The following is a 14,843-nucleotide window of genomic DNA, read 5'->3' as shown; positions in this document are numbered from 1 at the left end:
TAAAATTGCTTTCCGATTCATGGGTTCTGCCGACTAAGCGGTCTCCAACATCAGAATGCTGAACGACACAAAGAATTTGCTATCTTGGGAAGTCGAATCAAGTCTGCACGGTGCCATGTTTCAAATGACGTCACCAAGGTCATTTGCAACAGCTTCAAACGGACATCTGGCAGCCGTTTTGCACCACTACCGAGCACACCCGGGATAAGGAAATGTTTCCCTTCCATATAAGATTTACCTTGCAAGAATCAAACAAGTGGGATATGTGAGAATTGGAGAGTGTCGACTACTACAAGAGCTACTACAATTCATTCTCCAGAAGTGAGTGGACGTTAATAAAGCCAACATACGGTCAAAACCACTACTCTCAAAATGCCAGACGATTTCTTTCCGTGTTGCTTAACATATTTGAACAATTTGTAACAGTCATTATACAATTCAAAACGATTTTTCGGACTAATTTACCGTGTATATTCATGATATTTAGCTACTTCTAATACAGTTTACCGTTAATTTTCTTTTGTTTCGTAAACTTCCATTTTTGTCTCGTATCCTAACAACCTGCTAAGGTCATAACGATCATCTCTTATATCTTACTAGACTTATTGCTACCACGTAGTTGGTTAGTCAGTCCTCACTACGGAGGAACGGTCCTGATGCGATTTGATCCCTACGTTTGAAAATCTTCGCCGCTGTTACGGCTATAACCGCTACTACCGGACCCCCATTTATGAGGCATTTAATTTGCACCACTTAAGAAACAGTTGCATTCCAATTTCAGCACGATCTATCAACACGTCTGAGTTGATATTTCGATTAAAGTCTAATCGTTCATACGTAGGACTGAAATATCTACGGAAGAGTAATTCATATGACAGATCTCTCACATTTTTTTAAAATGTAAATAGACCTCAGGTAAAAATTTTTTTCTTAAAATCGAAAAAAAAACTAAATATTTTGAGCGAGAAAAGCCCGATGAAACTAGAAACTGATTGATTACCAATTGAAACATTCGTTTAATTGGAAAAAAAAACTATCAAAAACTCGATACTACACGCACATTGATAAAGACCGATGAGCAGTACCCCCCCTCTATCCATCCAATACAATCCAGACCCCACAAAGCACCAAATTATCGTTGTCTCATCAGTTTCGTTAATGATAGCAAACTTCACCATGATGGCAACAAGCAACTGTTTGGACAATCAGCGTTTAGGCACCCCTTTGGCACAAACAACCAACCCAAAGTTCGCGGCCCTGGTGACGGGACGAACCGTGAGTGAACATTCGGTTGGCGTACCTCGCAACGATCGAAACGACCGAATCTGCGCGGCTATAGATTAGCGTCAGCAGCTTATCAGGGTCACTGACATAACGTGGCGTGGCGCCAAATTTTACCTTGCCTTAAAAAAAAAAAGCCTAACGCAATGCACAAACACAACGCCATAAGCAACCGAGGGAAGGTGCAATGAAAATTCCATTTCATTCGCTTTTATTCACCCCGAACACCGTCCGGCACAGAATCGAACCGAATTATGCTCGGGTGGGTGCTCTACGCTGTTGTTTGAGTGTGGATGAAACCAAAGCAAATTATGCTCCGGCAGCCTCCAGGCTTTGGAGTGTGCTGTGTTAGTGTGGGTAATGTGTTTTTTTTTTCTTGCCTCTTTTTTCTGTGCCCCGAAAAGGTGATGAAACTGTGTCTGCGTCTTACAACGTGTGACCATACCGAGAATGTACGCCATCCAGGCTCTTTCTTCTTTATGCTCCGGCGGTAGTAATGCTGTTGGATGCTTTTTTTCAAAACCTCCCTTCCCACAGCGTTCTTCTACCCCTCGGCGCGAGGATCATCATCTCAATGCAATGTTGATCGCGCCTTGGCAGCATATTGAAAGCATAGCTTTGAGCGCGCTAAGCGCCAAACCGCTCCCCGGGAGAAGTGGTACCGGATCGGATGGGGTGCCCACGGAAAAATCGTGACTTGATTCCGATTGTTCGCTCTCTCTGTCATTTCCACTTTTTGTACGTCCGCTATCCTTCTTCTACCAGGGGCCGCATCGGCTAGGCACAGTTGGATGGCCAAAAGGGGAGGTTTGGTAGCGTCTGGCTTTGTGCTGTAGACCCTCCTGGTGGACAACCGAGGGTGCGCTCGTCCAAAGCAGACACACACACATGCAAACAAAAGGGGTCGACATTCCCGGGGAAGAGTTTCCAATTCCTGCCCACCGCCACAGATCCCTCCTCCACGATTTCCTAGCCTGCGAAAGGGCCTTCTCATAATCCGCGAGCGAGTGACCTCTTCGCGATCGCGACTACGATCCAAACGATCGAAAGGTGCTGCTACAAAGTCTTCGTCGAGAGGCATTCGAGTCCGTAAACCGGGTCAACGCTTATGTTTACTCCCCACTCCAACCCAAGACCCTAGTCAATTATCTAAACACAGGGTTTGTCTAGGGTGCCAGGAAACCGTTTCAGCAGGCCGATCTTTGGTGGTTATTGGCGTATTCGATTACTGATCAAGTTGACTATTGCATTGAGAGTCTACTGAGGACTCCCATTACACCATGGCAACGCAAAACGCGCGATAGCACACTCTCGGAACAAGATGCATCGCAACTGATGACGACAATTAGAGTAGGCTTGAACTTGAACATCGTGGTGAGCTGTTTAAAAAAACGGGAGAACTTATCGAGCAAAACAAAAGCGATACACGAAGACATCAACATTGCATGTGACAGTGGGTTGTAAGCACTACATTCGCTTCCTTTCTCCCACGAAAGAGGCAGTAATGCGTGCGTTTTGTTGTCTTGTAAACCACACGTTCTTTCACACATGAGCACGCACACACACACACTCGGACACACGGAACGGGAGCGCTACGCATTCAACGGCATACACACCTTTGGGGTGAGACATAATTATGCTTCAAGATCTCGTATGAGCTCGCGCTTGTTTACATAACAAAAGAAACACATACACACACGCACACAAGCCCGGATCTTCTTTATCCGGAGACTTCTCACCTAACCCGTTCGCAGAAACCAGGATTCTTTCCACGGGACAAACCTTTTTTTCACTCACGATTGCCCGCCCGAGATTAGATGAAGGAAAAGGTGAAGCCGCGATAAGTTTGAGGATGGTTTCGTGGTTGTACGCATGCACCACAAAGACGGTCTACACCGATTTTTAGCGGCACAACAAATCACTGCCTACTGAAGTTCCGTTCTTTTCTTTATATTTGGCACACCTTTGAATCCTTTACTGCCGCGTGAACAATACACACATTCGCCAATATTTCACCATAATCTCCGCGCGCATACACCAGGAATCTCACCCGAGCACGGTTCACGGTTCTACTACACGGGAGGTGGAATGCACGCACGGGCTCCACGGTGGTTTATGCCACCTTGACTTACCTGACGATGAGGAAGAATACGTTTGGGCAATCGCCGACATAAGCTGCAGACGCTGTACCGCGGACAAAACACTCTGGCGCGCTGGCACACGAAATTGGTCACGTTTTTTCACACAAATCACACACGCGGATAATCACACTACCCTTTTTTTTTTCGCTGTTGCAGCACGGTAGAAATTCACACAACCCACCACATACACACAATACGTGATGTTCGTAGGGACAGGGATTTGTTGCGAAGAAAAAATAATCGAAAACTTTGACAGCGGGAAAAAACACTTCATCGATTTGATCGCCTATTTCAAAACAAAACAAACGCTATGCTACCCAAGTAGGGGTTTTTGGGTCGGCCAGTTTGACAGCGAGCTGAAGCGTGTGAAATGCTGTCAGATTATTTAAGCGTGTGTGTTGTTTTCGATTGTTTTTCTCATAATTACATTTTTTGTAATATGTACGCTTCACTTGTAATGTGACTTTTGCGTAAAAAATGTTGAAAGTCTGATCACATGTCGAATTTTATCATTGTCTGCAAGTTTCACAATTTATTTTCATGCCACCACTAAAAGCGATTCTATAAGAATTCATCATCAAACAAAGCATTATGGATACTGGCGTTGGACGCTACGATGTAACACACTTGCCCAGCAGCGTTATTTTGAAGAAAGAATATTTTCAAGAACAAACTACTTTTTATTGATAAAAACATATCCATACTGAGGAATGCTACTGCAATCAATGGGTTAATTATTAAGTAATTCTAATTTACAACAAAATGTGAAAAGTGTTAGCGTATTAGCTATTTTTCTAAATATAAACACATTTATGCTGGAATATGCTGTCAAATAATGTGACAGCATTACCTTCGCTTTTGCTTGAATTTATTTCAGGCAGGCTACTTTCTTGATAACGCAATATGGGTACATGATAGGACAAAATGGGTTATTTAATTATATTAAATTGATATGATTGAATAATACAAACTAAATAAAAAAATATGCAAAAACCATGCAAAAATACATAGACCTCTCCTGTCCGATTTGTGACTTCAGAGTAACATCATTTCATGCTCAGATACACAAATTTCACACATTGCAGTCGGGCGGTTAAATACTGATAGCGTTTATGATAATATGTAATAGGTAATATGTTTTCATCTGGAAGGACTAGACACAGAATAATCCATCTACACTTTGGTGTCAATTAACCGTTTTCTTATGCCTCTACAATCTCGACGGTTTCATCGGAATGGTAAAACGAGACTAAGATCGATATAATGATTTATTAAAAGAAAGCAACCGTTTCTCAAAATGTTTAGCTTTATTTAAAAAAAGAAACTAGGATAATTCGTTGGAAATTGGCTTCACAATATAACTTTTATGTTAAGTATAATAATAGATGGTATTAATTTAATGTTCATCAGCGTAGTTTTGGTCTTTACCTCGTGTGTTTTAATCGCATTCGCTTGTTCTATATGTGTTTACTACGGGGGAACGGTCCGGATTGGATTTGAACTTCGGTCCTACGGTGTAAAGTTCGGCCGTGTTGTCACATTACTAGAAGGCTTTCGTTTATTTTTTAGCTATGCTACAAATTTTATCGGTGAAGAATTGACTTTTGTTTCGGTGCAAATAATTCTTCAAAAAAACTTTTAAAATCTGTTATTAAAAAAAAAAAAACTTTCAATATATACTTTCAAAACGCATTACGAGACGAAAACCAAAATATCAGAAGAGTTGTAGAAAAACCCTCGAAACAAAAAAATATATATTGGAATACGCGAAAAAACCTTGAGGCAAACACAAAACTAGTCGAACTATCGTCAAGAGGAACATTATGAATAATCCTCTACATTTTTTGTATCAAGAGTCGAAATATCTCATCATTTCAAACTTTACTGCACTTTTTTACAATTTTACCCATCTTTATAACTGTAACATTCTTTATAGCAATTTTTCCGCTAAATCTACTTCAACAGATTATCAATCATACTCTTCAACCTGCTGCCGGGAATGAATGCTTTCAAACAATTGACGTTAAACTTGCATGTACCATCCACCAAAAAACACCGACAGCCATCCATGTGCGCATGACCCTGGGAGAAGGTTTTCCTTACCCAGTTCATTTCCACCATTTTCCATCATCAAAAACTTAGATCTTTCCCAGACACGGTCCAGCGAGGACAAGAAGTGAAAAATTGACCCTCAAGTCGCACGGGCGACATTCCGTCGCCTTCGAAGTGACCAATTTTATCTGCCGGACTGATTCTGTTATCGATACGAAGCAGATACAGCGTTAAACAAGAACTGCTGCTCAAACATCTCGTTATTGCTAAAGTTGCCTTCTACAACGTTTTCCTGTGCGTGTGCGTATGTGATTGTGTTTGCTTTATTGAGCCAATTTTTCCATATAGAAAAGGATGTGCAGCCTGTTCTAGTGTCCTATCTAATCGGTCAATTATGACGATGGTGAATGTCTGCATTTCTATCGACCAGTATGTAAATGTCTACACCCTACGACTATTTCTTAATCGATAATGGACAGGCGAACGATGTGCATACGTAATTTAAGGTGCTGCAAATCGTCACCAACAAGTATGTGAGGATATCCGTGCTAGGAACTCCCCTGCAGGGAGGTGTACACGGCCGGACGGATCCGTGATACGCTGCAGAACATTTTCCGTTACTGCACGGGTGAAAAGTAACTGCAACGTTGGTTCATCGCTTAGGCCGCCGTTGTGGAAGAATATTATATAACGTTGTTTAATTAAAGTTGTAAAAACTAATTCCTCTCTTGAGCTTGCTAAATATGCAACGTAACGGATAAAGTTTCCGCCCCTACTCCCATCACCACCACCAACGATCCCTCCAGCTCTCCCCGTAACATTTCCGTTCCATCGATTGATGAGCCAGCGGCAACCATTATGGCTCGCAAAATTCCGTTCAAAGTAGTGTTTGCGTCAGGTATGATGGCATTAAAATTGTATAAACACCCTCGCCTCCACTGCGTTGATGTGGAAGGCCAACATGGGCAACCAGTGTTGTGAATACGGTTTCGTTTGTTCCTTTCCCCAAATTAGACGAGGATTCGGACTATCCGGCTAGCGAGCTTAACAGTCACAGCCCGACCGTGCACGGATGGCGCTCGAATGCCGATAGCTCCGTGAGTCCGAAAGAAATCGTGCTACGGTTCTTCCATCCAGCACGCATCGTACGGATACAGGTGCTGGCCCATCAGTATTACATTCGTAAGTATCATCCTCGGAATACGCAACAAGAAAGGAAGGAAGAACCTTACAGCCACGAGAGGTGAGCCAACAGCTCCGCAGGTTCATGCGAGCTCATGCATCGCCATGAACACGGCCGGTGAATGTTGTTGTTCATCATCAGTGAACACTCGTGGCTCGCTCCCGTAGTTAAAATATTCACTTCGAAATCTCTCGCTTGCCGTACGGTAAACACGTGGCGAATTTTATTGGTGTTTATATCCGGCGCACGCGAGAGTGTTGGTGACTACCGGGTCGTTTCCGGTTGTGACTGTTTTCTTGCGTTGACTGTTGGCAAATGCTTCGATAAACAAGGATTAATTGATAAATGGTGTGGAAAACTGTACGCGCGTTGGCTAACAGCCGAGCCGAGAATTCAAATTGATTATACTCGAAACATAATTCGTTGCTACAAGACTTATCGATTTATCAAAATTGACCAAACGACCAAACTACCCTATTTACTGTTTGGAATAATATTAAGCGAATGTCTCATACCCGATTTATTTATTCTAGCGGAACGCATCGAGCTATGGATACATTACTCGAGCAAAAGTGCTCCCAGTACACCCTCGAGCCAAAGCTTCGAGTATATGGGCTTTGTGGCACTGTCGGATAATGCCAGCACTAACTATACCTCGCGAGAGCTGCAAAGTGTGTCCGTGGCACCGAAGGTTGGTTCCCACCTAAAGCTACGCCTCGGACCAGCACATCCGAACCAATACAACAAGGATAATCAGGTGGCTCTGCTTGCGATCAACATACTTGGGGAGGAACTAACCGCCGAAGAGCTGGCTGCATCTCAGGGCAACGTAACGTCACTACTGAACGCGATACCAGCGAACATCGACACCTTGAACAGTTCGCTAGCATCGGCTTGTGACGATCTGTCCTATTCGATGTACGTGGAGGAGAGTATCTGTGAGGTTGTGCGAAGGATGGAGCTGTTGAAGGTGCAAGCTGTTCAAGGTGAGTGTGTTGCTTAAGTTTATTTGGAGAGTCATCGTCAACTCCTACTCTGCTTAATTTTTTAGACGAACGCTTCGAGTATGCCCGAAAGTTGAAGTTATGTATGGGCGCCCTCCGTACGGCCGGTGAGCGACTTGGGCGGTACGCACTAGCAAAGCGACAGGCAGTGCAGGCAGAGGACTTTACCACCGCACGCTTACGCAAGGAGCAGATCGAAATGTACCGGAAGGCTGTGTTTGATCAGTTGCGCGTGGAGCTACTGCTCCAGAGTGACAAAAGCGTCACGAGTAACGATTCCTGTTCGGAGCTGTACGCTTCCAAGCCAACGTTGCCTTCACCGCCCAGCTTGCAGGATGTGGCCAGTGCGTTATCCGGCGATTCGACGCTACCCCACGCACATCACCTACACACACAGGTTGGCCAAGACGGTACGAAGCTACCGGCCGGTGATGCGACTGATTCCACCGCCAGTAATTCCACCACAACCACAGCATCGGCATCGAGTGGTGGTAGTACCACGGTAAAGGCGGATGGACGCGTCTCCCAGCAAAGTCTTACCCGTCCGGAGGAGCTAGCACAGAGCTCACCACTGCTGAGCCACAAAGGACGAAGCCCGATGAGGTCACCCACTAACACGGGATCGTTACGACGTCGGAACAAGAGTGCACCGCGTAACAGTTACGAGGATTACGATGAAAGAGCGATCCCTACTCTCAGGTACGAAGCTGATGGTTTACTTCAACTGCATAGTCTCAATGCTGATATTGCAACGAACTCTTTTACAGTACACACACGAATGACTTTCTACGGGAATGTCAAGGTACGGCCATGATCGAACAGGAGGGTGGGAAGATTCGCTGTAAGCTAAATGATCGCGAACGTCGTCAAGCTGCGCTACCGATATTGATCTTTGGAATGGAATTAGTTGAGCTGATTTACTCGCGCCAGTATACGGATCGTGAGGAAGGGTTGATACGATTGAGAGGCATCCTGAAACACGAAATCGAACCAGAACCACAAATTCAAGCGGCACAGGCTGGACCGAACAAGATATGCCGTGGAGCAACACTACTGCTACATCGAGGTGTCCGGGATGCAGTGTTTTCCGTGTTTAGCCAAGCTACAGAGACGGTACGAAGCTTGTTCATGGAGTTCGTTCCCAATCGGTAAGAAAAAATGCTTTAATTTAGGCTGATCGGATGAGTTTCAATGAGCTCTTGCCTTCGCAGAGTATCCCCGAGCGAGGTGGCACGATCAGTCGATCGTCTCTTGCCGGAGCTGCTGTCCAAGAGTGGCGATCCATCCGCGCGCGTTCACACGCTAGCACAGCACACGATCCTTAGCATCGCGGCTTGTCCGGAGGTGCGCGAGCAACACCTCATCGCACCGGCCCTGTCGCGTCCGGTTGGGAACGGGACGCATCCCCGGCTGGCGCTGAGTCGCATGCAGATGCTGGAGCAGCTCGTGCTGAGCCAGGGCATCTCGAACGACAAGCAGAGCGGGCTGGCCTGTCGAACGCTCTCGGAGGCCGGCTGCTCCGGTATCCACCATCCGGCCGAGTCGGTGCGAAAGGTCGCCGAACGGGTGCTGCTGCTGGTGTACAAGGTGAACCCGCGGTTGGTACGCAAACAGCTTCCACCGGACGATGATATCACGCGCCGCAATCTGCTCTATCGGCAACTGTTCGCTGAGTTTGACAAGATCGATCTACAGGTAAGAGTCCAACCCATGATCCACTCGGCAGAGTAACACCTTAACTACATTGTTGCTTCTTCCACCGACAGCGCAAAAAGGAAATGTTGGAAAACAAACAGTTCTGTGGACCCGTTTCGTTTGCCGGCATCTGTTCGCCACCGATGTCTAGCAGCTCGAAGAGTTCCCCACCGGTGGAGATCCGCAACAAGAGCCGTTACGATGGCCGCACAATCGTCAGTTTCTCCGATACACAGACCGGTAGTTGGCAGTCTAGTTTCAGTTCCATGAAATTGCAGGATACCCACTCGAGCCCGGTACGGCGGCTGGATGCGACGACCGCTGGCATCATCAAGAGCAAGAGTGGACACGCGATCGGACATCACGGTCAATGGGCAATGGCGGACGCGCCGGTTACGAGTGCGACCGTCGATTTGGAGAGCGCCCGGGATAGTAATGGTGGTGCGTACTACGACAAGCTGGAACCGGTGGCCGGTGGACACTGCAATGGGAAGGATCGTCCCAAGCTGTCCCAGCACAAGACCGCTATGTATGATAGTACGATCGGGTTTTTGCCTGGCACGGCGGGCGTACCCGAAAACGGAAGTGGTTCGCGGAAGAGCTCCAATTCTGATTCGTTCGAAGGCATCGAGAGTGAGATGTGAGTATGATGGAGTAGGGTGATGTATGTTGTATGCTGTTCTACAAAAGCATTATCGTTCTAGCCGTTGTCCGTTTTGTGATTGGATTTGTCATGGAGATCCCACCCAGCTAGACAAGCACTACTGGAAAGCGTGCCCCGTGTTGACCAAATGTCCTCAGTGTAGTCAAATATTGGAGGTGGCGGCACTCTCCGGACATTTGATCAGTAAGATGCACATAGTTACCGGATAGGGCAAAGACGTTGTATTTATGAGTTTGAACTTTACTTGCAGACGAGTGTGAAGCCAAAACTAGCTACTTGTCCTGCGAGCGGTGTACGGAATCGGTCCATAAGGATCTTTACGAATATCACCTGATGGAGGACTTTTGCAGAGGTGCCATTTCTCGCATGTTTTACTGTACCGAATTGATAAACGAAGATGTAACTTTTCTTGTCGTTGGTTGTACCTTTTCTAGAGCTTACCACAGGGGCAGCCCGATGTCCACTGTGTCATGACGATGTGCTACTTCCGCTGGATGGTGGCTGGAAGCGGCATCTGCTCAGTCGTGCCGGTTGTCTCGGGAACACCCGTCGCCGAGCTCCAACTCAGTGATGTTGGCGTTCCGGTCGGAACGTCGCTTTTTCCCACATTTTCAATCAAATATTCCAGGTGCACGATTTAGGTAGACATTTAATGCAATCAGTGGTGTTAGCTTAAAAGTAAAAGCTGATGGCTTCTTCAAGCCGAGCTTAACAAGTAGATACAAGATCATTCGCGTTGGCTCTGGTCAAGTATGAAGTTTATAAAGATACCTACCTTAACAAACGGAAAGACTTACGTGCTAAAGCAATGTGTTTGGCAATGAATATTTTATAACGCATTCGTTTCCGTTACCATCGGATTGGAAAATGCTACTTACGCGCACTTACGAGACTTTCAAGTTTCAACCACAACACACAGACATAGACACCACAACACACAGGGCCACAGCTGTAACGCAAAAGACTTCTCTTATTGCCAGTATGCTAAACGCAATTCGTTGCTAAACTTTAAGGTAAAGGGCTTGTATCAGCCAGAGAACCAAATCAAATCGTATGAAAACAAAAACAAAAAAACTCACGGAACCTCACACAGGTGGAAACACAGGTTCTCGTGGAAGAAGTAAAAATATTAAGAAACAGATCCTGCACACCGCCCAGTACTCTGACCGTGTGTGAGTGCGAGCAGTTAGAAATGGGATTACACTATTAGCAGTTTTACTAATACTTTTATCGGTAGTACAATTTTGTTGTCTAGATTTTTTAAATGACAAATGAGCGAGAGAGGAAGTACACACAAATCAACCGCAACGCAGGTATTTGAAGGCCAGGTTAATCTCTAATCAATCGAAGAAAAAAAAACATTTTGATCTCACGGCCAATTCGGTGCCGGTAGTAGTGGTGATACTTAAGTATTGAGTCGTACATAACAGATAAGTAAAAAAAATCGATTTGTCCAGCTCGAAGAATTCGGATCAAGTAAACTTATTTCCCGTCCTTGAAAACAAAAGAAATCATAAATAAAAATAAAAAAACGAAAAAAAATCACAAACTTTCAAGAACTATATGCCTTTTTCGCTTGTGTGATGATTGGAAAGAAAACCTAAATTTTAAAAACAATAGAATATTTGTAAATAACATTTTTGAAAGGACCATACGGCAAAGAGCCGTCGTCTGCAAGTAAAATAAAAAAAGATTTTTGAAAGAAAATTATTTTTTTTAATTCAGAAGAAGCGTTAAGTCACTAACGGCTTACAACTATCAAGAATTTGGCCCCTGCATCCTCCATTCCCATCCGATTAGTTCAAAAGGTTAAATCCAAGTGAAATCAACGCCAGGTTCATCATTCTGTCCATCCGGAGGGCTGTAGTATGTGAGTGACGGTGATAGCGTCCGCAGCATCTCTCTACAAGTGTCCGAGCTGCAAATACAGATTACGGTAGAACTGAGCCAACTTAATTGGCAGGTCAGAAGGTTCTAAGTGACTCTCGAAAAATCATTGTTAAACCTAATTGCTGTGAAGTTTCGTGTGGTTTTAAGAACAATTTTGTCTTTTATATGATCGCACCGTGAAGAAGTTTTTAACATGACGCACATCGTCAGATCATCTACCGTATGGCTGGTGCTACTGGTAGTGGTCGCCATCGCAGCCGGTCCCGTGCCGCTCCAATCCCCTGCCAATGCACCCACACCATCCGAGAGTGAAGTTCGCCAATCGCTGGAAACGATCGAACAACGTTATCAGCAAGCGAAAGCTCTGCAAACATTAGCTGCCTGGGAGTACGGATCGAACCTAACGCAGATTAACCTGGCAAAAAAGACGAAAGCCGCTGCCGAGTTCGCAGAGGTTGCTAAGGTAGGTAGACTGTAATAAAATGGTGGCATGGCCATTTTAATTACTGAGTAGTAGTGACCTTTTGCACTTTCCCATCGACAGACAATAGCCGAAGAACTGCGCCTATTGCCGACCGATCAGCTAACGGATGACGATCTGAGGCGTCGAATTCAGAAACTTTCCAAGCTCAAGTATGCCGTACTGCCAGCGGATCAATTTAAGGAGCTGCTGGGTGCGATTGCAAACATGGAATCGAACTACGCCAAGGCAAAGTTCTGCGCCTTTGGTGATGCGGCCAAGTGTGATCTTTCGCTCGATCCGGAGCTGACAGAAATCTTTGCCAATCATCGCGAACCGGAGGAACTCAAGTACTACTGGGTACAGTGGTATAATGCAACCGGTGCACCGGTTCGCGAATCCTTCCAGAAGTACGTTGAGCTGAATAGACAAGCGGCCCTTCGGAATAGTAAGTAGTACGGAAATGGGACAGCAGATCGATGGTGCAATACGTTTGATGTCCTCCAGATTTCAGCTCCGGTGCGGAAGTTTGGTTGAACGAGTACGACGATAGCACGTTCGAGCAGCAGGTCGATGATGTTATCGAGCAAATACGACCTCTGTACGAGCAGCTGCATGCGTACGTGCGTTACAAGCTGCGTCAAAAGTATGGTGATAAGCTGGTGTCTCCGACGGGTCCCATACCAATGCATCTGCTCGGTAACCTGTGGGCACAGACGTGGGACAATGTGAGCAATTTTTTTTTTTTGTGGAGCAATTGCTGTTTAATAGCAAGCTAATCTGTTTGCTTTAAGATTGCCGATTTTACTACACCGTTCCCGGAGAAAAAGCTGCTGGACGTTACGGATGAAATGATTCGCCAGGGCTACACACCGATCAAGATGTTCCAGATGGGAGACGATTTCTTTACCTCGCTCAACATGACAAAACTTCCACAGTGAGTCGTTTGTTTAGAACGGTAAATTTAATAATAACATTCTAATGTATACATGTTCTCAATGCATGATCAGATCATTTTGGGAAAAGAGCATCCTCGTCAAACCGGCCGATGGACGCGATCTGGTGTGTCATGCGAGTGCATGGGACTTTTACTCGATCGATGATGTACGGATCAAACAGTGTACGCGCGTAAATATGCGTGAATTTTTCGTCGTTCATCACGAGCTCGGCCACATCCAGTACTATCTGCAGTACCAGCATCAACCCGTCGAGTATCGGGGTGGAGCTAATCCCGGCTTCCATGAGGCCGTCGGAGATGTTCTTTCGCTGTCCGTATCGACACCAAAACATCTGAAGAAGGTTGGCCTGCTGAAGGACTACGAAGAAGACGAACAAGTGAGGATCAACCAGTTCTATCGGGCCGGTGTAACGAAGCTGGTGTTCCTGCCGTTCGCTTACACACTGGACAAGTATCGATGGGGAGTGTTCCGTGGTGAAATTAAGCCGAAGGATTATAACTGCAAGTTCTGGGAGATGCGATCGCGCTTTTCAGGAGTTGAACCACCGGTCGTACGTACGGAGCAGGACTTTGATCCACCGGCGAAGTATCATGTGTCGGCCGATGTGGAATATTTGCGATACTTCGTTTCGTACGTCATACAGTTCCAGTTCCATCGGGCCGCGTGTGCACTGGCTGGAGAGTACGTGAAGGGTGATCCGGAGAAGACGCTTAACAATTGTGACATTTATCAGAGCACGGCTGCTGGTAATAAGCTGAAGTAAGTTACTAAATTAAGTAAAAAAAGGTGAGCTCAGGGTGTGCTAAATGCCGATATTATTTGCAGGGAAATGCTAGCGCTGGGATCATCGAAACCGTGGCCGGATGCGATGGAGGTGCTTACCGGCGAGCGTAAGATGAGTGCGGATGCTATTTTGGAATACTTTGATCCACTGTACCGATGGCTGTTGGAGGAAAATGCTCGCGTAGGAGCGCACGTTGGCTGGACCGACTCGCAAAGTATGTTTCAATATGAGCAATAGAAATTATTTTATTGAATTGGGAATAAATTATTTTGCTTTTTATTTTCAGAATGCGTCTCCACCATTGCTCAACCAATCGACTTTTTGGAGACTTAAATGAGACCTCTTGATCTTGACAGTAATACTGTGGAATAGAATTAACTTGTTTTATATCTCAATTTTGATTCATTAAGTGGACCTTGAATAAAGCATAAATGACTTACTACTAGGGCAAATAATTCATGTCTTTATTTGTAACTTTTAAAGAACGCAAATCGCTCGCATATCGTGAGAATTTCAAATAAAAATAAAAACATGTTTCAGACCAACAGACCTGAGAGTTTTGTAAGGTATAGGACGCACCAGACAAATAAATCAAGTTTTTTATTTATTAAGGCGTTGAAACCTGTTCCAGCTTGCGTTCCTAATTTTCGGAACGTTTCGCACGTTTACCATCTTCACTTGCGTCATTCCGTTTAATGGCCGGCAGAAGAACAATAACTATGTGAAAATA

At 45.2% G+C, this 14,843-nt stretch overlaps 4 protein-coding genes across 6 annotated transcripts in view; 3 read left to right on the top strand and 1 right to left on the bottom strand.

The window, feature by feature from the left end:
• LOC126564085 (aryl hydrocarbon receptor nuclear translocator homolog) overlaps positions 1-3,465 on the bottom strand; it is a 202,852-nt gene extending 199,387 nt beyond the window's left edge. The window contains exon 1 of one of the 2 annotated variants that reach the window (XM_050221014.1): positions 3,414-3,465. Coding sequence is in view for 1 of the 2 variants with exons in the window: in XM_050221013.1 (XP_050076970.1) it covers positions 3,414-3,453 (40 nt within the window). In the remaining variant the exon portion in view is untranslated. The remainder of the gene's footprint in view (positions 1-3,413) is intronic. The other variant, XM_050221013.1, reaches the window with a different exon arrangement.
• LOC126564110 (ribonuclease Z, mitochondrial) overlaps positions 1-14,843 on the top strand; it is a 346,473-nt gene that overhangs the window by 275,841 nt on the left and 55,789 nt on the right. The window lies entirely within an intron of this gene.
• On the top strand, positions 6,271-10,691 carry LOC126563981 (centrosomal protein of 104 kDa). Of its 2 annotated transcripts, XM_050220863.1 has the most exons (11): positions 6,271-6,372; positions 6,489-6,656; positions 7,191-7,643; positions 7,709-8,360; positions 8,429-8,809; positions 8,873-9,356; positions 9,428-9,571; positions 9,635-9,996; positions 10,061-10,203; positions 10,271-10,372; positions 10,455-10,691. In XM_050220863.1, exons 1-11 carry the CDS (start codon positions 6,333-6,335, stop codon positions 10,589-10,591), a joined length of 3,066 nt encoding a protein of 1,021 aa, XP_050076820.1. In that variant the 5' UTR covers positions 6,271-6,332; the 3' UTR covers positions 10,592-10,691. The 2 variants fall into 2 exon arrangements, with proteins under 2 accessions (XP_050076820.1, XP_050076819.1); XM_050220862.1 differs by having other exon boundaries at positions 9,428-9,996.
• Positions 12,104-14,481, top strand: LOC126564305 (angiotensin-converting enzyme-like). The gene is made up of 7 exons (XM_050221307.1): positions 12,104-12,373; positions 12,455-12,818; positions 12,878-13,098; positions 13,165-13,307; positions 13,381-14,088; positions 14,155-14,327; positions 14,400-14,481. Exons 1-7 carry the CDS (start codon positions 12,104-12,106, stop codon positions 14,444-14,446), a joined length of 1,926 nt encoding a protein of 641 aa, XP_050077264.1. The 3' UTR covers positions 14,447-14,481.

The sequence above is a fragment of the Anopheles maculipalpis genome, chromosome 3RL, assembly GCF_943734695.1.
Source record: "Anopheles maculipalpis chromosome 3RL, idAnoMacuDA_375_x, whole genome shotgun sequence".
NCBI lineage: Eukaryota > Metazoa > Arthropoda > Insecta > Diptera > Culicidae > Anopheles > Anopheles maculipalpis.
This window is presented reverse-complemented; position numbering and strand designations above follow the sequence as displayed.

Bases quoted from the DNA above. Each gene is read 5' to 3' on its own strand.
- LOC126564305 (XM_050221307.1), top strand. From the start codon at position 12,104: ATGACGCACATCGTCAGATCATCTACCGTATGGCTGGTGCTACTGGTA. The intron at 13,308-13,380 runs GTGAGTCGTTTG...ATGCATGATCAG, and splicing joins AACATGACAAAACTTCCACA to ATCATTTTGGGAAAAGAGCA. The intron at 14,328-14,399 runs GTATGTTTCAAT...TTTTATTTTCAG, and splicing joins TGGCTGGACCGACTCGCAAA to AATGCGTCTCCACCATTGCT.
- LOC126563981 (XM_050220862.1), top strand. From the start codon at position 6,333: ATGGCTCGCAAAATTCCGTTCAAAGTAGTGTTTGCGTCAG. The intron at 7,644-7,708 runs GTGAGTGTGTTG...TTAATTTTTTAG, and splicing joins GAAGGTGCAAGCTGTTCAAG to ACGAACGCTTCGAGTATGCC. The intron at 9,997-10,060 runs GTGAGTATGATG...TTATCGTTCTAG, and splicing joins GAAGGCATCGAGAGTGAGAT to CCGTTGTCCGTTTTGTGATT.